General features: G+C 41.4%; 1 protein-coding gene across 2 annotated transcripts in view; it reads right to left on the reverse strand.

The window, feature by feature from the left end:
- Window positions 1–23,218, reverse strand: part of LOC133496796 (forkhead box protein N3-like) — an 88,088-nt gene that overhangs the window by 24,725 nt on the left and 40,145 nt on the right. For both annotated transcript variants that reach the window (XM_061812797.1, XM_061812796.1), the window contains exons 2-3: window positions 21,846–22,445; window positions 3,838–3,989 (exon numbers count right to left, since the gene is read on the reverse strand). In XM_061812797.1, the coding sequence (XP_061668781.1) occupies window positions 3,838–3,989; window positions 21,846–22,427 (734 nt within the window). In that variant the 5' untranslated portion in view covers window positions 22,428–22,445. The remainder of the gene's footprint in view (window positions 1–3,837; window positions 3,990–21,845; window positions 22,446–23,218) is intronic.

Genomic DNA, 23,218 nt, shown 5'->3' on the forward strand with positions numbered 1-23,218 from the left:
AAACCACAACAGAGTATCGAAATCTGCATTATGTGATGATAAGTGCTTGATCTGAGAAATCCTGGAAAAACTCACTGGCACGCCTTGCTATCTAAGGATATGAATTACAGTAAGTGCAGGTAGTTTATTGTTTCATGCTAGGTAATGACATGTTCCGATGGCTATGATTAATATTAATTGTTTTCGCTGGTGAAACATGTTTTCTCCTTGAAATCACTTGGTGGCTATAATGATGAAACAGATTATATTCCCTTTACGCTATTCATACCGAGTGACGCAACTAAAGGTATTAAAAGCCCAGGTAGCATTATAAAGAGTATTATGAACCCATGATAAAACTGTTTTATGGATAATTTTTTTAATCAAATGAGAAATGTAAACTATTCAATGCACAATACTATGTCAAATCTTTTCAATCTTTAACAAGAGGGGGATGGAGTAACCACACATTAACAGTCTTACAAAATACTGTAAAAATAAAATATAGCACATTGTAAATACTGTATTAATAAAATGTGATTTTCTAATTTTCTTTTTTTAAAAAATCTATTTAAGAAAATTTGGATCAAATTGTATATACACTTCTTTGTCTTGTGGAAGTAATGGGTGTTTTACATTAATGCCGAGTCATTACAAAGTAATGGCTATTTTACATTCCTTTAATGATCAATTATTTATTGGTTATTAAGTGGATATTTGTCAAATAATGTATCCTTTTCAATGAGAACTCTTGATGCATGTACCTTAACTTCCCATAATTGATATCATGTTGCTTTCCTTTTGACTGTGAAAAAAAAAACAAAAAAAAACCACGCCCTCGACGATAGCTATGATAGGCTCCAGCATGGCTGCGACTTCTATGAGCATAAGCGGAACAGAAGATGAAACAACACCTCTACAGGTTGCAGCCAAGTTGTGCACTATGTTTAGACTTCCAAGACAGAAATGGTAATTATTTCAGATCAATTAATCGATTATTACACCCATCTCTTGAGACCACTGCCCTCATTCATTACTTGCTCCGTGTTCTTACAGTTGTGCCATGTCTACATTATTTATTTTTGGTAGACTCTTCAAGTACACTCTGGTAGTGAGTCAGAAAGTGTTGCTTTTCCCTGAGCCAGAAAAACAAATAATGAGCAGCAATGGAAGTTAGCAAAAGACTATTATAAACTGGGTCAGTGTTTGCATTAAAATTTTCTTTCTTTATTTATTTTTTCTCAAGCTCTTAGGTGTTTGATGCTGTTACTTAACGGCAACTAATCACTGCTGTACTGTGCCAGCAGTAATCATGTAACTCACAAAAAACAACTAAAAAGTGACAGATGTCCGGTGCACATTCTGTCAATATAAGCCTCTGCTGGCATTTGTTTTGAGGATAAATGAATTAAAGCACACTATGTATCAATTAAGTCATTATCAACTCATTCAGAAAGCGTGACACTTTCTGACTGATTTGCTAATGAGGAATTATTCATATATCAATTAAGTAAGCAATTTGCAATCACTCCCTTACAGTTTAATGGAAAATTCAAAGTCATTTGTAATGGTTTGTTGCAGCTCCAATAATAGAAATCATTTGTAGGAATTCAAACCTCTTGCATTGCTTACGCATCAATAATTGAGACATGTACCAAATTAAGTCGAAAACACAAAGTCAAAGTAATTTGGTCTTGTAACTTAAAGCAACACCTGTCCCAACACTAATAAAATTGAATGTAATCAAATTTCAAAAATCACAATCGGCCAAAGAAATTTATTTTAAAGGGCTGTTGAAATAGTACTTTTTGAACTGAAAATGAAAAATAACAAGAAGAAGGTGAACGTCCACAAGCATTATTACGTATCTCACATTGAAAAACATTAATAGCAGACCACAGGACTGGCGTTGTCGACAAATGTAACCGGAGACTGATCCAGCAAAGTGTTATTTCCATTTAGGTTGCTGTTGTGAAGAAAAACACCCTTCAATCACAGGATTACTTTATTACGGGAGTAATACAAACACACCACAACACACCAGTGTACACACACTGCATACTTAGCAGTTACAGGTACTTCATCACAGGAGACCAACAGTTCCTCTCTAACCTCAAAATGAACTGTCCTGACTTACTGTCTCATTTTCCACTTTGGGTCACCATTCAGATGACTGTGACCCCATCCCCCAAATCGAACACCTCCTTCACTGCACTTTCATTTCTCCCCCATGTTCCCCATCAGACCTCTAATTTGTTCCACTTCCTCATACCTCATTGTTCAAAATGACAGTTTTACATTTTATAGTGAACCAATTATTCTGTTTTACACAGTCCGCTAGCTCTGCAAGCCAAACTGCCCTGATCAACTCAGCTGCGGGGAGCGGGGTGACACAGCAGCGGGACTTAGTGACAGAGGGAAAGCGGACAAAAGGGAAAAAGGCAAAGAATCGTACTTCTCGTTGACATATCCACCGGGATGCGAAGAAGAAGGAGGGACTTAAAAGTTGGAGGGTTTGAAGAGGGAGCGGAGGGAATGAAGAGAGAAAGGAAGGTGCTTGAAATAAAATAGTTGGATGTGTGCACTACGAGAGGCACTGCCCAGTAATATTATGAAAATGAATGAAGACAATGGAGAAATTAATTGAATGATAAAGTGGCGACAGACAGTAAGAGGGGTTCAGAGAGGGAAAGAATAAAAATAAGGACACCCCGAGTGTATAACATGTATGCCTGAGGATAAGAGAAAGGATATGTTGGATAATAAAAAGAAGTGGAACAGTCTGTTAGGTGCAATTGAAGAGGGAAAAGAGGAATGGACAGAAAGAGGATGAATTAAGAGATCAGGAAAAAGAAGGGTTTGAAAGCTTGCTGGAAGGAGAGGGAGGGAAACATGACTGAAGCATAAAAGGAAGGAGATAGTGAGGAGGAGGAAAAGAGGGGAGGCCGTTCAATCCAGGAATGTTGAAAAAAAAAAAGGCAAGCGCTGCTTTTACCTGTGATGTGCCTGAGGATGTGGGAGATGGGAAGAGGGGTGGGAGTGTTGTTGCATGAAAATAGTGTGCAAACAGATTTAAGGAAAGTTGGGGCGGGATTGCTCTTCAGGGTCTGAGGAATATTGGGAGGAGAGGAAGTGCCAGATGAAGACAGAAAGGAGAGCGTTGAAGTGCACGCTAATATTGAAGATAAGCAAAGATGATCAACGACTTCAATTGATTAGTTCAGGAACCAATTTCACTTCCTAAAGTAGCTCTATTACATTTGTTAATTAATTAGCTGACCATTATTACTCCAAGAAGTCACTATCCAATCAGATTTTAGGAACTGAATTGTTTTATTTTTTATTAAAGATTTTGGAGGACCTCATAAATAGAGTTAGCCTTTAGAAAACCTTGCATCATGCATGAGGTTATATTAGGAAATATATGAGATGTAAAACGAAGAAGCAATTCCATCTGCTATTTGTTCCTCCAGAAAGTCAATGACTATCTACTGGAAAGAGTGGAAACAAACATTTTTCTATGTGTCTTGGAAAACTTTCCTCATGAGGTTTTCTTACAAACCCAAATATAACCGCCGTCTAATTTCCTTTCTGCCGAGATTCCATCAAACTGGTCAGCACTACTGTGTTCTTTAGGCCTTAAATCAGTTTAAAAGATCTTGAAATAAAAGTCCAAAATAAAGATAGCAGGCTAAACTAAGGACAACATCTGAGGACCTTACCAATATTGCAATGAGGAGCCAGGACAGACATGTCAACATAGCTGCAGTATATTTCCCCAAAAATTGACTGAGTTCTGAATTGTGCTTTGGAGGTTCTCCTGCATTTTTAAACGCATCAGACTGACAGTTGCCATACCTGTGGTGAAACGTCTGAGACAGGGTAGGTGGGGAAGTGGAAGGGGTGGCCAGGCCTGTTGAGTAGGGATGGTACGGTGTTTTCTTCAGTGCCTGAATCAGGTTGTGCCTGTACTCTGGGTCTATTGACCATAGAGATCCTTTTCCTATGCTCTGAAAGAAAGAAACGAGGATAAAGGCACATAAGTGGAAGTAATACCCAGACAGAGGTCAAACACAGCGCAGTACCTGAGTCAACAGCTCTTAAGTTCCAAAAAGAACTCATTCATTGACCAAATAAATGTGTACGTACAAAAAGGAAAGACTGTACTCATGTCATTATGTAATGTTGTGCCGTTATTTTTTTTAATGTTAATTATTAACATCCCTGCAGAGTTTGGATCTCCCTGTGCGTGTCCTTTTTTGCTTTTGTTTCATTTTTTCATTGGGGCTTCCCGGCATGTTCCTAAATCATGAGATTAATTAATTTCATTTTATAGTATTATTAAAATGGCAGGTGAGACCCATAAAAGCTGACTGGTCAGCAACCAATCGCAGTCCAAAAACTTGAACACATATAGGTTATCTGAAGACCCTTGATTGTTTTTAGACACAAACACACAGTTCCAGTATCATCTGCAAAATGAACACTAGATGGTTAAAAAAATAAACAAAAAAAAGAGTGGAAAGTCCAAATAAAGGATAAAGTTGGAACTGTTGTAATAGGCTGCTGACTTGCAGAGGCATATATTTTTTTTAATCTCAGCTTTGATCACTTTTTGGGGACTGTTTTTAACATAAGGATTGCGACAATGTTTGGTCTCAGTGACAGAAGAGGGGCTGCAGGAGTTTGTTTTTAAAAGAAGTATATTTTAATTGGGAAATAATAATTTAATTATTTATTCTACGTAAAATTTTGTTTTAGTGTAGCAATGACACTGGGATTTAAAAACAAAAAACAAAACAACAACAAAAATAGAGTAATTTACCTGGCTGCAAAATCCTCAATAGAATGCTGAGAAAATGCTGTTTGAACCATCATAGTAATTTTAATCTGTCAATTTAGAGAACCCCTCAGAATTTTGACGTGTTTGAGCTTAATGGTGGATATATTTTACCAGTAACTGAAAATTATAAAGGGCAGCACAGTGAAGCAGCTGTAGAATGTTGGCCTCACAGTCCAGAGGATTGGGGTTCAAATCCTAGGCCCGCCACTGTGGAGTTTGCATGTTCTCCCCATGCCTGCGTGGGTCTTCTCCAGGGACTTCAGTTTCCTCCCACATCCAAAAAACATGCATTAATTGGAGACTCTAAATTGTCCGTAGGTGTGATTGTGAGTGCAACTGTTGCTCATCTCTATTTGCACTGCGATGGGCTGGCAACCACTTCAGGGTGTACCCTGCCTCCTGCCCGATGACAGCTGGGATAGGCTTCAGCACTCCTGTGACCCATGTGAGGATAAGCAGCTCAGAAAATCAATGGATGGATGAAAATTATAAACCCACCAGAGAAGGAGTTAACCGATTTACAAGACGCGAGATGTGTTGAGACAATCAAGACATATTAATTTTCGGAATTTTTGGTGCGTTCTTATCAGGTTAAAGTGGACATTCCAAACAGATTCGGCATTTTGAGAGATTTAGATTCAGCCTTTTTGGGAAATGTCACATTGCTATTTATATTCAGTCTTTTTTTTCCACAATTCAATGCTCATAACTTTGAGGGACCAGTTTTCGAAAGGCTCTTTCATGTTCAACCATCTTGCAGAGAAACCTAACCTCAACCCCATTCGACACTTGGGAAGAAATACAACAGAGATGGTGAGCCAACAAGACCTCTACTGAGCACATGTGTTTTTTTTAGGATGAATGGACAATAACAGGCACATCCAAAATCTTTAGGCGTCAAACAGGCATCAAACTCTCGATTTCTTTTGTATTTTTACTTTCTTAACCCTAAACACCCAGCTTTTCGAATTCAATTATCCATATAGAGTAGATCAAGCATGCAAACTTCCAATACACACATTGGTAACTTATTTGTCAGGGCCACCTCACTCGATATTTTCCTGTCTGCATCTGCTTTTTGAAGCATTTTCTGATTAAAACATTGGGAAACTCTTGAACTTTTTTCCGCTTCAGAGGCTGCAACAGTGTGTATTTTTAGATCAAAAGCAGCCCTGACTCTGTACTAATGAATCTGTCGCTCCCAATCTGAGTGAAACCAGCCTATAGATTATAGAGAGCAGGGATCTCAAACAGGTCGCCATGAAAATACTTTGGCTAACTCGAGCTCTCTCAGCTCCCACAGCGCTTTCATCTGTCTTGTCATCCGAATGTGGTAAAATCTCAGGTTTGTATACGGCAGAGACCAAGGATGGCACCAAGAAAGGGGAGAGGAGTACGAATAAATTTGAAATGAAAGGCGCCTTGCCTTATGTTCAGCTCACTTTGTAGTGCTCTGTGATACGATATAGATACAGGGTAGGGGAGGGGAGATGTCAGCAGGCTTGTCTTTTTTTTTTTTTTTTTCAAATACTAGTAGGAATCTATTAAGAGCGGAAAAGCCATACATGTTGAGAAATGTGTGTGAAAAGTAATTGGATAACATATTTCAAAACAGAGCTGTATCTTAAATGAAAGTTCTGCCACTATCGGAAACTATTCTTCAATTACTTGGAAACTATTACTGTATTTTCTGGACTATACGTCGCTCCGGAGTAAAAGTCGCATCAGCCATAAAATCCATAAAAAAGAAGAAAAAAACATATATAGGTCGCACTGTAGTACAAGTCGTATTTGTTGGTGAAATTCATTTGATAAAATCCAACAAGAAGAACAGACATGTCATTTAAAATTTAAATGACGAACAATTTAAAATAAAAATAGAATAGACGCAACAACAGGCTGAACGGTATGCTTACGTTACATGACACAATTCGAGAACGTGCCTGGTATGTTAACATAACATATTGAGAGTTATTCTGATAACTGTAGCATAAATAACATAGTAAGAAGTTTACCAAAACCATCCGTGTCACTCCAAATACCCGGTGACTAAAATCCAATGAAATCTTCATCAATGTCACTTCTAAACAAGTCCGCCAACTCCAGAGGTAGATGACACGCCGCTTCGTCTTCGACGTCGCTTACGTCAGACTCGTCGGATGCAGTTACAACTAGCCTATTCCGGCCTTTCTGAATCCCGACAGGATGGCTTTGGTTGTCACGAAAGCCCATACTTTGTTGAGCCATGCAATGACTTCCCGGAAAGTTGCATGGTCTCGCTATGCTCTCCGTCCGTCATCCACTGCTCGCACAGCATGGCTCGCGGGGTCCTCATAACAACATACTGTACATGTGATTTCTGTCGTGCGGGTAACGCAGATGACACAGAGAATGTTTGTCCTAGTGGGGTTGGCGTAGTCAGGGGCGGCAGGCAACGGAACTGACGCAGAGATGGTTGTCCTCGTGGAATTGCCATAGTCCACAGGTTTCGGGTTGGACACCGATTGTGTCGGAACAGCTACATAATTATGGAAACGCTTTTGACAAAGGTCACTCAAAGAAAAAAAGTACAAGGAGTACTGAAGTTTTCAACAAGAATGGACAGTCTTTGTGGAGAGCGAGGGTTCTGCTCTGTGTCTACATTCACAGAAGGGGAGTATGCCAAAGCATTTGTCCTCGATGTTGCCAATGAAAATTTTGACAAGAAAAAAACAAGATAATCATATGAATAAAAGATATGCCTTTAGCGGCAAGAAACATTCACCATCACACCACGATTGATAATCAAATTTAATTACTGTTCACGATAAACGGACAGAAGTCTCAAGGCCTGCATGAAGCTCAATCTAACGACGTATGAAGTACCACAAGTCGCATTCATGGTAAGAAGTACTTTTGTCATCATTGTTTGCAACATCATAATTATATATTATTATATATATATATCATCATATATTGGTGGAAGGGTGCTGAGGATGGAGCTGCCAGGCAAAAGAGCAAGAGGAAGACCAAAGAGAAGGTTTATGGATGTGGTGAGGGAAGACATGAGGGCAGTTGGGGTTAGAGAGGAAGATGCAGAAGATAGGTTAAGATGGAAAAAGATGACACACTGTGGCGACCTCTCACGGGACAAGCCGAAAGGAAAAGAAGAAGAAGAGGAGTTTGCAACATCATAACAATGTTGTTTAATATAATCTGCAGAATATGATTTTCTCTTCAATGGCATTTTTGTTCAGTCCTTGTCAGTTGTTATAAGTTACAGATACACCGGCCTAGAGCACCCTTTTACGGTTGTCAGTGTGAAAATAACCGATAAGCGACTTGGAAAAAGGATGGATGGATGTAATAATGTGTTAATAATTTCACATATAAGTCCCACCCCCGGTCAAACTATGAAAAAAACTGCGACTTATAGTCCAAGAAATAAGAGGACTTGGAATCGTGAATGGGTCATTTTAAATGTTTTGAGGGAAAAAAAATATTTTCCATTGTTTGAAATAGTTTTTTCTCCATTGTCCGAAAACAATTTCAGCACACACGAGGATGTTCATTAATTCCTTTTGCAGGTAAGAGGTTCTTGCTTGTTTCAAACTTTGTGATGGAAAAATGAGAAGCTACTGACCTTGATAGAATGCACACAAACTGATCATTTGAAACTCATCTGTGTGAATCTCTGCATTATTAGTCTGCATGTCACTGTGGTGGAACATAGGCCATATGTGCAATGCATGTTTTGCAGAATGTGTGCGACTGTGTATGGGAGCTCCCTAGGGAGTGTGATATTACCCAGCATGGTCTGCTCCTGGGAGTGCTTCTATTACTGCCAACAACACCTCTCCTGGAGAGCATGATATTACACACACATACGCTCACTCCCACAGAGGTGACCTCCCGCTGGGCCAAATTTCCCAATGCACCTCCAGACCGCCAGCCATTTGTATATATAGAAATATGTGTGTGACTGCCTACTATCTGCCCGTCTGCCAGCCCATTAAATCAATGTTCACTAGAGAAACTCTGTCTGCCACTGCCAACTAACCAACCAATCAAAACGCACAATCTCCAGAGCCCTCGGTTGATAGGCCAATCATAGGGCGTGACTCACAGAAAGGGTATGACACCTGGGTTATTGTGATCACCTTGGCAACAGGCATCATCTGGAGGCAAGGGGAGGTAAAATGGAATTCTTTGAAAATGAATTCATGAAGTCGAGAGAAAGGCGAAAGGCATCATATTTCATAATCAATAACCCTATACTTGAGATGAGAGATGATCTTACAGAGTTTTCTGTGAAATTCAACTTTGATTCACTGAGACAATGGCATGGCAGATATTAAAAATAGAACCTGAACAAGGGTGGCTATCAGACAAGAAGACCTCAGAAAGCATATTTCTTTTTGCCGTGGTTCATTCCTATGATGGAATCTCGTCTCACTCCTCTAACAGAAGTACGGTAGTTTTTGAAAACATGTTATACTGTTTATTTTTGTTTTGAATGTGTCATGGAAAAGTACATTGTTTTACCGTGTTTGCATCTGAACAACATGGATTACACAACAAATAATCCAGAACTCAAAAAGATAACCCCCGCTATTACTGCAAGAAACCCTTAGACTTTTATTAGACTCAGCAAAACAACCCTTTAAGTAAAAATAATTTAATTTATGTAGCCGTGTTAAATGCAGCTTATGGGGGCACAAACCAGTGCAATCTGTAGGCCGGTCGCAAGCCCGGATAAATGGAGAGGGTTGCGTCAGGAAGGGCATCCGGCCTAAACACTGTGCCAAACAAATATGAGCGTTCAGCAAAAGAATCTCATACCGGATCGGTCGTGGCCCAGGTTAACAACGCCTGCCCCCGGCACTGCTAACCTGCAGGGCGTCGGTGGAAATTCAGCTACTGTGGGTCGAAGACAAAGAAGAGGAGGAAACCGGATCTGTCGTCAGAAGAAAAAGAGGAATGCACAGATCCTACAACTGAGTGTAGGGACTTTGAATGTTGGGACTTTGACAGGAAAAGCCCAGGAGTTGGTTGACATGATGATTAGGATAAAGGTTGATGTACTGTGCATCCAAGAGAGCAGGTGGAAAGGTAGTAAGGCTAGAAGTTTAGGAGCAGGGTTTAAATTATTATACCACGGAGTAGATGGGAAGACAAATGGAGTAGGGGTTATTTTAAAAGAAGAGCTGGCTAAGAATGTCTTGGAGGTGGAAAGAGTATCATATCGAGTGATGAGACTAAAATTTGAAATTGAGGGTGTTGTGTATAATGTGGTTAGCGGCTATGCCCCAAAGGTAGCATGTGACCTAGAGTTGAAAGAGAAATTCTGGAAGGAACTAGATGAAGTAGTTCTGAGCATCCCAGACAGCGAGAGAGTTGTGATTGGTGCAGATTGTAATGGACATATTGGTAAAGGAAACAGGGGCGATGAAGAAGTGATGGGTAAGTACGGCATCCAGGAAAGGAACTTTGAGGGACAGATGGTGGTGGACTTTGAAAATGGATGGAGATGGCGGTAGTGAACACTTATTTCCAGAAGAGGGAGGAACATATAGTGACCTACAAGAGTGGAGGTAGAAGCACGTAGGTGGATTATATTTTGTGCAGACGATGTAATCTGAAGGAGATTACTGACTGTAAAGTAGTGGTAGGGAGAGTGTAACTCGACAGCATAGGATGGTGGTGTGTAGGATGACTCTGGTGGTGGGTAGGAAGATTAAGAAGACAAAGGTAGAGCAGAGAACCATGTGGTGGAAGTTGAAAAAGGAAGAATGTTGTGCGGCCTTTCGGAAAGAGGTGAGACAGGCTCTCGATGGACAGCAGAAGATCCCGGAAGACTGGACTACGACAACCAAGGTAATTAGAGAGACAGGCAGGAGAGTACTTGGTGTGTCTTTTGGTAGGGAAGGGGAGAAGGAGACTTGGTGGTGGAACCCCAAAATACAGGGAGTCATACAAGGAAAGAGATTAGCGAAGAAAAGTGAGACACTGAAAGGACTGAGGAGAGGCGAAAGGAGTACATCGAGATGCGACGTAGGGCAAAGGTAGAGTTGGCAAAGGCTAAACAAGAGGCATATGAAGACATGTACACCAGGTTGGACACGAAAGAAGGAGAAAAGGATCTCTACAGGTTGGCCAGACAGAGCGTGTGCAGCAGGTAAGTGTGATTAAGGATAGAGATGGAAAGGTGTTGACAGGTGCCAGTAGTGTGCTAAATAGATGGAAAGAATACTTTGAGAAGTTGATGAATGAAGAAAATGAGAGAGAAGGAAGAGTTGAAGAGGCAAGTGTGAAGGACCAGGAAGTGGCAATGATGAGTAAAGGGGAAGTCAGAAAGGCACTACAAAGGATGAAAAATGGAAATGCAGTTGGTCCTGATGACATACCGGTGGAGGTATGGAAGCAATTTGGAGAGATAGCTGTGGAGTTTTTGACCAACTTATTCAACAGAATACTAGCGGGCGAAAAGATGCCTAAAGAATGGAGGAAAAGTGTTCTAGTTCCCATTTTTAAGAACAAAGGCAATGTTCAGAGCTGTGAGAAATATAGAGGAATAAAGTTGATGAGCCACACAATGAAGTTATGGGAAAGAGTAGTGGAGGCTACACTCAGAACAGAAGTAAGTATTTGCGAGCAAAAGTATGATTTCATGCCTAGAAAGAGTACCACAGATGCATTATTTGCCTTGAGGATGCTAGTGGAAAAGTACAGAGAAGGTCAGAAGGAGCTACATCGTGTCTTTGTGGATCTAGAGAAAGCCTATGACAGAGTACCAAGAGAAGAACTGTGGTACTGCATGCGTAAGTCCGGTGTGGCAGAAAAGTATGTTAAAATAGTACAGGACATGTATGATGGCAGTAGAACAATAGTGAGGTGTGCCTTAGGTGTGACAGAAGAATTTAAGGTGGAGGTGGGACTGCATCAGGGGTCAGCTCTGAGCCCCTTCCTATTTGCAGTGGTAATGGATAGGCTGACAGATGAGGTTAGACTGGAATCCCCTTGGACCATGATGTTTTCAGATGATATTGTGATATGCAGTGAAAGCAGGGAGCATGCAGAGGAACAATTACAAAGATGGAGACATGCACTGGAAAGGGGAGGAATGAAGATTAGCCGAAGTAAAACAGAATATATCTGCGTAAATAAGAGAGGTGGAGGGGGAAGAGTGAGGCTACAGGGAGAAGAGATAGCGAGGGTGGAGGACTTCAAATATTTAGGGTCAACGATCCAGAGCAATGGTGAGTGTGGTAAGGAAGTGAAGAAACGGGTCCAGGTTGGAACAGCTGGCGGAAGGTGTCTGGTGTGTTATGTGACAGAAGAGTCTCTGCTAGGATGAAGAGAAAAGTTTATAAAATTGTGGTGAGGCTGGCCATGATGTACGGATTAGAGACGGTGGCACTGAAGAAACCACAGGAAGCAGAACTGGAGGTAGCAGAAATGAAGATGTTGAGGTTCTCGCTCGGAGTGAGCAGGTTGGATAGGATTAGAAATGAGCTCATTAAAGGGACAGCCAAAGTTGGATGTTTTGGAGATAAGATTCGAGAGAGCTGCCAGGCAAAAGAGCGAGAGGAAGACCAAAGGGAAGGTTTATGGATGTGGTGAGGGAAGACATGAGGGCAGTTGGGGTTCGAGAGGAAGATGCAGAAGATAGGCTAAGATGGAAAAAGATGAAACGCTGTGGCAACCCCTAATGGGACAAGCCAAAAGGAAAACAAGAAGAAGATGTAGCCGTGTTAAGAGAAAGGTAAGGCAAATCAGACTTTTTAAAGCAGCACTCCCATCTGATGGGGCAACATACCAAGCAAACAGCTATCACGTGGTAAAGAAAACAAACATACTAAAACTTGGCCGGATCACTTAAATGTGTGTGAAAGGAAAAAAAAAATAAAGGCAAAGAAAGTGGATACCAGGGCGGGTAGAGGGAGAATGGTTGTATGTTGCCAACATCTGTTTCCTGTGTTATATAAGCTCTGGGGGCTGGTTTCCCTTAGAAATGAGAGATATTACATAGTCCCGCTGCCACTAACCTGGCCAACAAAATGCTACTGCAATACTAACTAATACTGTTTTCACATATACCTCGACATTAGCCATTAATATTAGTAAATGCTCTGGCAGAAAAGTGCATTTTCGGTTTCAGACCGAACAGCTTTTTCACCAAAATAAAACTACCGAAACAGCACTTCTTGTGCATGACATTGCTACAAGTTAATCGTTGTTAGTCGCCACCCGAGTGTGCACAAATTAGCATAACGAATCCCTTCACGATTAACAATCAATGTCCAAAGTACCAGACAAATTAGTACATGTTTGTAAAGGAAAATACCATAAAAACACATGTGACAGCAAGCAGAGGGACTGGAAACTGTCACCGCTGTTCTGTCATTTGAGAAAATGAACCTATAATTTAAAAGCACATGAATATGAAACATGTTACCAGTTTCTTTTTAAGGAAATTATGCACAATAATATTAGTATCTTGCCTGACATCTTTAAAATGTGGCGCATCTGAAAAATCCCGTCACCCATCCCTAAAACACCCTGCTGCAACCCATAATATTCTGGACTGCTCTCTTTGCTTGGCAGGCATTCATTTAAGCGATGCTGTCCAGTACATTTCATGTGCAAAAAGACTCACCAATCTGAAGTATTATGACTGCCTTTAATTCCTCGAACATCCGCAGTGTAAAAGCAAAAATGATGGCTGGTTTTAAGCCTGATTAACCCGCTGGAATGCAGGGATCTATCGTTACTTACTGTATACATCCTGTACAGATAAACAGAGGATTATCCATATTATATACTGTTGGACTTGGTGTATTGGATACATGTGGAAAAAAAACAACATAAAGAGTATATAAAACCATCTTTAACGACGTCAGACCATAAAGGTACACACTGCAAAGCCTAATCTGTGGGTGCTTTCAAGACAACGAGAACGCACGGGCTACTCAAACAGTAAAGGAAATACAGCACAATAAAGCTCATAATAATTTAAAATCAAACAGACCTGATAATGAACCTGGAGTTTGAGGGTATACTCACACTAATGCCAATCAGTGTCACACCAGTACGCTCATTACCACGCTCATGGATCTTGTACTTTCTTGCCTGGAATTCTCTATTCTACAGTTGGTGTTACATGACCAATTTGCATCTTTGATGTGACAAACAACATCCTTGGTCTCCCACTATCAGAAAAAAATCTTGTTAAAAATATCAAAATAAGCCAAAGTAGAGAAATCTGCAGCATCACTGTCTAGGTTGGATGGTTTAAGACAACTTGTATTGTATCCAAATGGATTAGCAGACGTAAATGCACTTCAAACTAGTTGAGTCTAGGGTGAGAAGCTTGGTCATCCGAGACGGGCTCACAGTAGAGCCGTTGCTCCTGCGCATGAAGGAGCCAGATGAGGTGGCTGGGGCATCTCATTCGGATGCCTCCTGGAAGCCTCCATGGTGCGGTGTTCCAGGCATGTCCCACCAGGAGGAGACCCCGAGGACGCCCCAGGACACGCTGGAGAGACGATGTCTCTCAGTTTCCTTGGGAACGCCTCGGGATACCCTCATAAAAGCGGAAGGAAATGGCTGTGGAGAGGGATTTTACGGCCTCCGTGACCACACCTTGGATAAGTGGAAGAAAATGGATGGATGGGTGGACTAGATGAGTCTAGTTGAGTCTACCACAGTGTAGGCCACTTTAGGACTGTGGATTTGCATGCTCCTTAGCTTGTTAGGCTGTGGGATCGCGAACCTATTAACAGTTAATTTGCCTCAACGTGTCGTTGTTGTGTAGTGCATGGAGCGGTGCATGGAACTAGGCTGTGGGATATTTGACGCCGGCAACAACAGTCCACGAGACCCCCAGCAACTAATATGTACTAACCTAGTAGCAGGCCACTTGGTAATAGAGCCTTCCAACTTTCCGTCGGCTCGTTACGTAAGCCATGGCAGGTCACCGCAATAGACACTGTTGCCCAAATACAAAACACATCAGGGAAGATGGATTTTTTTGGGCTGTAGGCAGGGCCTGATGGCGAACTGCATGATGTACTGCTAGAAATAGGCCAATATATTATTATTTCAGCCAAACACTGCGGTAGTAATTAGCCCCACTTAAAAAATCCTGCCAACTGATCTGGTGAAAAAGTTTTAAGTGATATCTCACCTCATCTTACTCATATTTTCATCATTGCAGACATTTTCAGCACTTAACTTCAAACATATTTTAGTATGTATTTAGAAACACAAAACAACAATGGCTTTTGTCCAACTTTAAATCAACCAAAACCTGGCACTTGTGGTTGCTGTTTTCCCCCAAACTATTACAGCGACAAATTTATTTTCTGTACTTTGGTAATGTTTGTTTGCCTCTTCAACTAAAACTTCCAGTTGCTTCACTTTAAATTTTGTTTTGCGCTTGTGGTGCTCTCTCACATTTATAATGGTAAAAATCTTCAGAGCTGTTAGAAGTGCAAAACCCTTTTTAATATAATGCCCATGACTTTCACACGTGTTGTCAACAATGTGCACAATCTGTTTAGAGTAAAGGCCACTTTATAATTCCACATTCATGCGGCCAACAACGCCCGCATTGCATCTTTTGCGTAGCCAGTCATCCACACGTAAAAAAAAGGTTGCTGCATGGGGAAAGCCATGAAGCTCGTCTCTTGTGATTGGCCCGATTTAGTCAGATGCTGTGATGACATACTCACCGTTCCTCCTGGCTCCACATACGACCTACGTCGCCGCCTTCTTGATCGATTTTGCAGCATAATTAAACGTATCGTCTGGTCATTTAGGTCCATTTGTTCAGGCAGACATGCTTCCACGGTCGCCGTTATTGTTGCTTTGTTTTTTGTTACGGAAAGGAAAGTAAACACAGCTACCGTAAATGGCCAAAATATGCTGAGGGAACCCCACCCTGTAGAGTCCTAGCCAATACCAGCTGTATTGACACCTCTGACTTAAAAAAAAACTGCAGCACATTTTCAAAACTGAGCGCGTGGGTTGGACTTGAGTATAAAGGCAAACTACAGGCAGGAGAGCTGCAGTGATGTCAGCACGGTCGCCACATGGGTGAGTATAAAGAATTTAGCACCCGTTATTTTGGATCTTAGAGAAAAAATTACCATCTTAGTAGCGCACAAGCACTCACACACCCACCAACAACAGGCGCAATCTGTTTGAGTGAACATGCAATTTATTTGTGAGCTGAGTAAATAAGGTACCAAGTGATTCCAGGACTACCAATCTACGCTACTATCCAGTCACTCATATTTGCAAAATGTACAGGTGTGGTCAGTAATGCAGGCAAATATAAAGTTTCGGGTGTGATTGGGGATGGAATCTCAAGACCTTAAAATAACTTACTGAGTTGTTACACCCAAGTATGTAGATGTTACCTAATACCATAATCATAATTTATTGACACTGCACAGACCGAGACAGACATTTTTAAAGAGGTCAATAGACATTTAATTTCAATTTTTGGCTCATGATGTTGATGGCTTTCGACCTAAATGTGCTCGCAGTACGTGACGAAGCTCGGAACCTGTGCTTTTGGCATAACTTCCAAACATGCTCAGTGCGGTTAAGTTGCATTTCCTGTTTCTGGGTGAATACTGATTGTTTAGGATCAAACTTGTTTTGTTACCAACGTTTATGAAATGAACACGTAAATTAATCTCAAGACGACACAAAATAAGTGACGTCTTTCAATATCTATGTATTTCTACTGGTAACAAAATTAACGCGCGTGATTTTTCGTGCTCAACTGTGTATATTTGTGAGTGCGATGGCACGCTGAACTGCATAGTCCATGTCCATGTCCATTCTCCAAGCTGTTTATCCTCACAAGGGTAGCAGGAGTGTCAGAGTCTATCCCAGCTAACATTGCATGAAACGAAGACTACACCCTGAACTGGGCACATATCGATACCATCACTGACTGGGAATTGATCCCACAATCCCCGCACCAAAATCATGGATGTGTACCACACTATACCATCAGTGACTCCTTGCAAATTCCAGTTGATCTATATTAATCTAAGGACCACACATTCTTAAAGTGTTGGTTAACCGAATATAACTAATAAGAAGCTTGATCAGTAATACACAACTAAATATAAAAGCCCATGTTAACAGTAAAGCTTTAACTGAAGTGCAATAGAAATACTTCTGTCAAACCGAGGTCTGTGTTTCCCAAGTATACCTACAAAACAGATCAATCAGCTATTAATTTCATTAAGTCATTTAGCGTTTCACTGTTCTTTGGCTTGTCTCATTGATATCGTTCTTTCACCTGTGAATGCCCTTAAGCGTGTTACAACTGCTAAAACATGCGTTTCCCCAGCTACACTGAGTGTTATGTTGAAAGGAAGTTCACACATGCAGACGCATGCTCGCACACATGCGTTTTGAAACAGTAAAGAAAAAAAAAGGCTCATTAGTTTTGCAGTTTTATCTGTTATTGTGTGGTACAAATTGCAGCATCTTTGCAAATCCTGGAAAACCAGTATTCCCCCATCTATGCAGCATATATCAATTAATCTAGTCCCATGTCAGTGAGTTTAAATGCCTAAAACCACTGTGTAAATCATCACACCTTTCCTTTCAGCTTGTGGGTGACATGTACAAAAAAAAAAGGAAATAATCACACATATAGTAAATCATGCAGATGAAACATGCTAAATGAGCTTGCCACAATTTAAAATAAATAAAAATGGTCTTTGGTACTTCACTGTGGGCCTGTCTAATATAAAGTTATAAGTTAGTGCATCTAAAAAGAGTGCACTTTATTTACCCTAAACCTTGTTGCCTCAGGGTGTCTTCAGATTGAAAACGGTATTTATTTCAGTTAGCAAAGGAGACCAAGGAGAGCATAACATGGATGATTTAGCCTACCATAACAAGCTAACACATTTATTACATCCACAAAGGAGCTTATGTTTTGGAATTTGGATGTGGGGTAGAGTACGTGCCAAGGACAATTTCATTCTGGTGCAGAACTGGTGAAGCAGAAACAATTTAGTACTGGCCAGATGGATGTTCCGAGAATCCGTTTCTACTTCGATTGGAATTTATGTCCAGTTTGGACACACATACCAACTGATCTGCACGAAAATGATCCAAATAGCTAAAGAAAATGAAAACCAAAGACTGTTCAGGGAAAATGCAGAATAATGCATAAGTCATTTAAGCTTCATGTTTTTTTTTTAATTGAATGATCTGACAACCATTTATTTTCAAGAATAAAGTGAGTGCGTTTGAAATAATAATGTATTTTTTCACCATACTTTGGGGTATATTTACAGGTTAAAACTTTAATAAAGACAATTAATTATGAACATTTTTTGCTTGTGCATCAACTCCACTTGTTTTTTTTCACAATTCCAAGCAGAGTTCGGTCGTATCTCGTGCAAAATTGAGGAGTTACTGTGGTGTTATATCGTCTTCAAGGTTTTCAATTTATAATGATTTTTTTTTCCGGGGTGGGGAGTATGCTTGAGATAAATATTTTTTAAAAAGTAAGATGTCTTTGCATTGTGACTATGTCATTGAAAATATATTTAAATTTCACACAAAAAAATGTAATACAGTTAATTTGAAAATCAGTTGCAGGCTGACTAATGTTTAAAAAAGAGTTTAAATTTAAAGGTTCAAGTGAATATAAATTAAAACTACTGAACATAATAATAATACAGCTAAATACAACACTGACACCTCATAGTCATTCTTTTATGATAAAATTCAAGGCATCCATTGTAAGAGTGTTGCAGTTACTATACTGATGCACTGATCCAGAAGACTGAGGACAAGCTTGTCATTAGGGCATGTTATTGTGCAAAGTGAGGAATCATGTTTGTAAACAAAGCCATGGCAACCTTGGCCCTCTCTTCTCGTTCTCACACAAGCTTGCCCTTCCATACACAATGCTGACACTCACATACACAGTCACATACAAAAACGGGCACGTGGAGCAGCAGGCTTATTCTAAACTAGTCTCCATCTTGTAATCTGCCTGGATATGACCCAGAAATACAGTCACCGGAACAAATAGGTCCCTGTCAGATTAATCTCCACCTCTCAAAATTGATGGAAATATGATTTGGTATGCCCCTTCTTGAGCCATTACCTTATTGTGGTGGAGAGGTTTGTGTGTCCCAAAGATCCGAGAAGCTGTCTGTAGCTTTCCGCCCTTGACATAGTCACCCATGGCAAACAGGTCCAAGGTGAGGAACGAGAAAATGCATGGCTAAAATACCCCCTATGATGAGTAAATTGAATCATGTTTCCCCTTGCCCGGAATCCGGTCACCAGGATCCCCCTCTGGAGCCAGACTTGCGGGTGGGACTCGAAAGCATACGCATGGTGGGGAGGTTTGCCCCAGTGGAGCCATGTCTGGCACAACCTGAAAGAGTAACATGGGTTCACCTTCCCATGGGCTCGCCACTAGTGTGAGGGGCCATAGGATTTAGGTCCAGTGTGAGCTGTGCGATGGCAGAAGGTGGTCCAATCCCAGGCTGCAGAAGCTGGCTCTAGGGACACGGAATGTCACCGCTCTGGGAAGGCAGGAGCCTGAGCTGGTGTGTGAGGTCAAGACGTTCTGATGAGACATCAGTCCACTCTTCCACTCTGCAGTTACACACAGCAAGAGGTGGGAAGGCATACTAATTTCCTCCTGGTTTGGCGCATGTATATGCATTTATATATAGCTAAGCTTAAAGGCGAAGCTCTTAATATATTGGTTGATCCACATTCCTACCCTCAGAGATGGTCACGGGCTGTGCATTGTAACCGAAAGAACAAGATTGAGTGGCCAAAATGGAGTTTCTGTCGCAAGATGTTCAGGGTCTCCCTTAGAGATAGGGTGGGAAGCTCGGTCATCCTGGCAGGGCTGAGAGTAGAGCTGCTGCTCCTCCACATTGAGAGGAGACAGATGAGGTCGCTCAGGCATCTGATTAGGATGCTTCCTGGACGCCTCCATGGAGAGGTGTTCGGGGGATGTCCTGCCAGGAAGAGACTCCAGGGATGACCGTGGATACGCTGGAGAGACTATGTCTCCCAGACGGCCTGGGAACGTCTCAAGACGTCACCTGGGTGAAGTCGCTGAGGGGAGAGAGAGACATCCGGGTTTCTCTGCTAAAGCTACTGCTTTTGCGACCCGACCTCAAATAAGTGTAAGAAAACGGAGGAACGGATGATTTGGTGTGTTCACAACAAGCTATGTTCCCTGCTGCTCGTTCCAATTTTCTCCATAATCAAATTCCATTATTTACACACCGCTATCATGACATAATGCAGCATTAACGGAAATATTTGAACCGAACATTTTTAAAAGGCATAAACAGATAACTGGAAATGAATACAGGGAAAAAGCGGTGATAAATTTCTCAGTGAAAAACTTTGAGTGGCAGAGTCAGATGGATATTACAGAGATTCTGTAATTGCAGCTTCAACTAAAGCAGAGTACTTGGCAGGTAGAGTAGGAGTCTGCCGAGATGTGCCCTCATTTCTACGCAGACACAGTGCTCCAGCACGTGCATGAGTCCTTTTATGCATGCATGCGTGCTCCTGAGTTTGCATTTTGCTGTGCGCCTGTTTATTTGTGTCTGACATGCTATGTGTGTGGTGCGTGTGAGGGAAAGGAATAGGTTTGAAGGGTTAATTAGTGTGCTGTCTCGAACAGTGTGCAGTGACAGGAAGATGAGACAGGTTGTCCTTGCCAAAATCTCCTCTACACATGGTGCACCACATGCGCACTTATCCGGACACACATGCACACCCAAAGAATATATAACAGTGATTGAGGATATTCACTCAGCACCTTTGTGATCAATTGTAGCCCACATGTACACATTCACATATTTTCACTCACGCCTGAGTCAGTGAAGCCAAATCGGTTTTCCTGTTGCTACAGCAAAAGTATACTTTTATGTAAACTGCAACCTTGTTACCATGGAGATATATATACAAGAGAAACTCTGTGCCCTTGTAGTCAAGAGCCAGATGACAGCATTGCGTGAGGGAGTGTGGATGAAGACACGTGTGCGCACGAACACCATCTTCTTCATCCTTCATTATATTTGTTCTTTAATATAGACACACACACACATCTTACTCAAAATTGGACATCAGGTTCATACAGTGGTCAAGGAAAAATGCCACTGTATTATGTCAAACAGACATGTAAAACAAGCATTGGTCTTCGCTTTCCTCCCCACCTCCATAACCCTCAGGCCTGATGAAATCTTAAGACTGCTGGCGTATGTGTTATTAAAACCATCAGTATTAATTTAGCACTAATTGACTAAGCGATTCATTCCCCGTTTACCCCGAGTCTTTTATGGAGTAAACTCCAGATGGGAAAGCATGTGTAAAAGACTATATCGAGACTTAAATCAAAAGCGAAACACTGTTCTCACTGGGGAAACGTTAGAGTGAAAGAGAACTAAGAAAGCGAGATAGAGATCATCAACTATTGATGGGGTCGGATCTGGTAGAGCTGTAGACAAAATACAGAATATGTTGAATTTCAAGTTTGATATCCCTGCAAACCACTGATAATTTTTTTCTGTGATACAAATTACTATCACAGTTGATGGAGTGAATAATGGGTAAAATTGTATATGAAATAGGTCCATGCCTACAGAATTTTCAAACCCCCAATATTCTGTCAGATTACACCACACCAGTATTGAAATATTTTCAGAGACACTACTGAATAGCATAGAATATTGCTGAGTGAGAGAGAAATGCCATTGAAGTCCTGCAGTGTGGAATTTCACCAACATTTTCATGAAAAATAGGCCTTCAAAATTGATCTAAAACCTGGATTTGAGTTGCCATCATGTGTAACATCAGGCAAAAAGCCAGCATGATTTCAGCAAACCTCATTTAAGCAGCCATAAATGTTTTATTGTAATTTGATGTCGTTTTTTGTCATTCCTAACGAATAATAGGTAAAATGTATTCAATTTATTCAAGTGACGACTTGATTATGCTACTGTACTGTCATTACCTGACTGCGGTCTTTATCCACCTTCTTGAAACACTTGTTAAGTGAAAGATTGTGGCGCACTGAGTTCTTCCATCCTGTGGGGGCGCTTGCAAAGTAGGGGAAATGCTCCAAGATCCAACCGTAGATATCTTTCACTGGTAGTCGCTTGTTCGGCGCATCCTCAATAGCCATAAAGATCAAACAGCTAAAGGAGTAGGGTGGTTTCCTGTTGGCCCCCGCTGCGAAGTCGTACGCCGAGTGTGCATCGCCCAGCAGGGGGTCGTCCGGGCATGGCGACGTGGAAGAAGGCGAGTGGGGGTGCTGACCATCGGGGTCCAGCAGTGGGGAAACGCTACGCAACCCCGAGTGGCTGAAGCTGTTCAGGAGGTCGGTGCTCTCGTGGAGCCAAGAAAGACTCGTGAGCTCCTCGTCTTCAGCTTTGGAGAAGGACGCTGACAAGGACAGTGACAAGTCTGCTGCCTCCGCCTCGGATGCTGCCGTTACGGCGTCCCCTTGGCGGTATGGCGGGCTCATGCCCTGTGAAGCACTGGCTCCACTGCTGGGGCTCTGGGCCTTCTTACTGGGAGGCATGGTGGGTCCCATCCAGCCCAGGGCTCACTCCTGCAATGGAAGAAATAGAAAGGACTTAGTGATGGGAGAATCTGAGAGGATGATAAGGATAGGGTTAAGAGAGGAAGTAGAAAGAATAGGATAACTAAAGAGGGGGGGTGGATCAAGGTCAGCTTGTGTTACTCATTTGTCTTCCTCATTTTCTTAAAGACCAAAGGGTAAAGACAAACCAACCCTTTCGACCACATTTGCAGTTAGGTTGCGCAGGACGTGAGGACGAAAGTGTACATCATCATTTTTCTCAGAGGCTTTTTATTCATTTCTCACTGGGATGGCAAATTTAGTGCTTCACTGGTTGGTGATATCTGACGTGTACAACTGCCAGGCAATTACTAACATGCCATGCAAGTATTGACATTACATAATAAGTATCTGACTAAAAGGTCTCTATTTGCTAGATCACATATTCTATGCTTGTTCTATAAAATCACAAGAACATAGCATGATGTACATAGTACTGTAATTAGGTTCTACCTGCCTGTTAATGAAATAGCAGTATTTGCATATGCAAGAATGAGTCATCAAATAGACTGTCTCACGTTTGTGTCGCAACACATTGTTATATTTCTTCCATTCATCCAGTTTCCACATTGCTCATCCTTGTTAGAATCACAGGTGGCGGTAGCCTATCCCAACTGAAGAGATGGGGAAGGGATGGGGTGCACTTTGGACCATTCATACTGACCATTTAGATTCTTCAGTTAACTTAAGAAACATATTTTTGGAATGTGTGAGGAAGCGAGAGCACCTGGCAAAAGCACACA

Source organism: Syngnathoides biaculeatus, chromosome 23, assembly GCF_019802595.1.
Source record: "Syngnathoides biaculeatus isolate LvHL_M chromosome 23, ASM1980259v1, whole genome shotgun sequence".
Classification (NCBI taxonomy): Eukaryota; Metazoa; Chordata; class Actinopteri; order Syngnathiformes; family Syngnathidae; genus Syngnathoides; species Syngnathoides biaculeatus.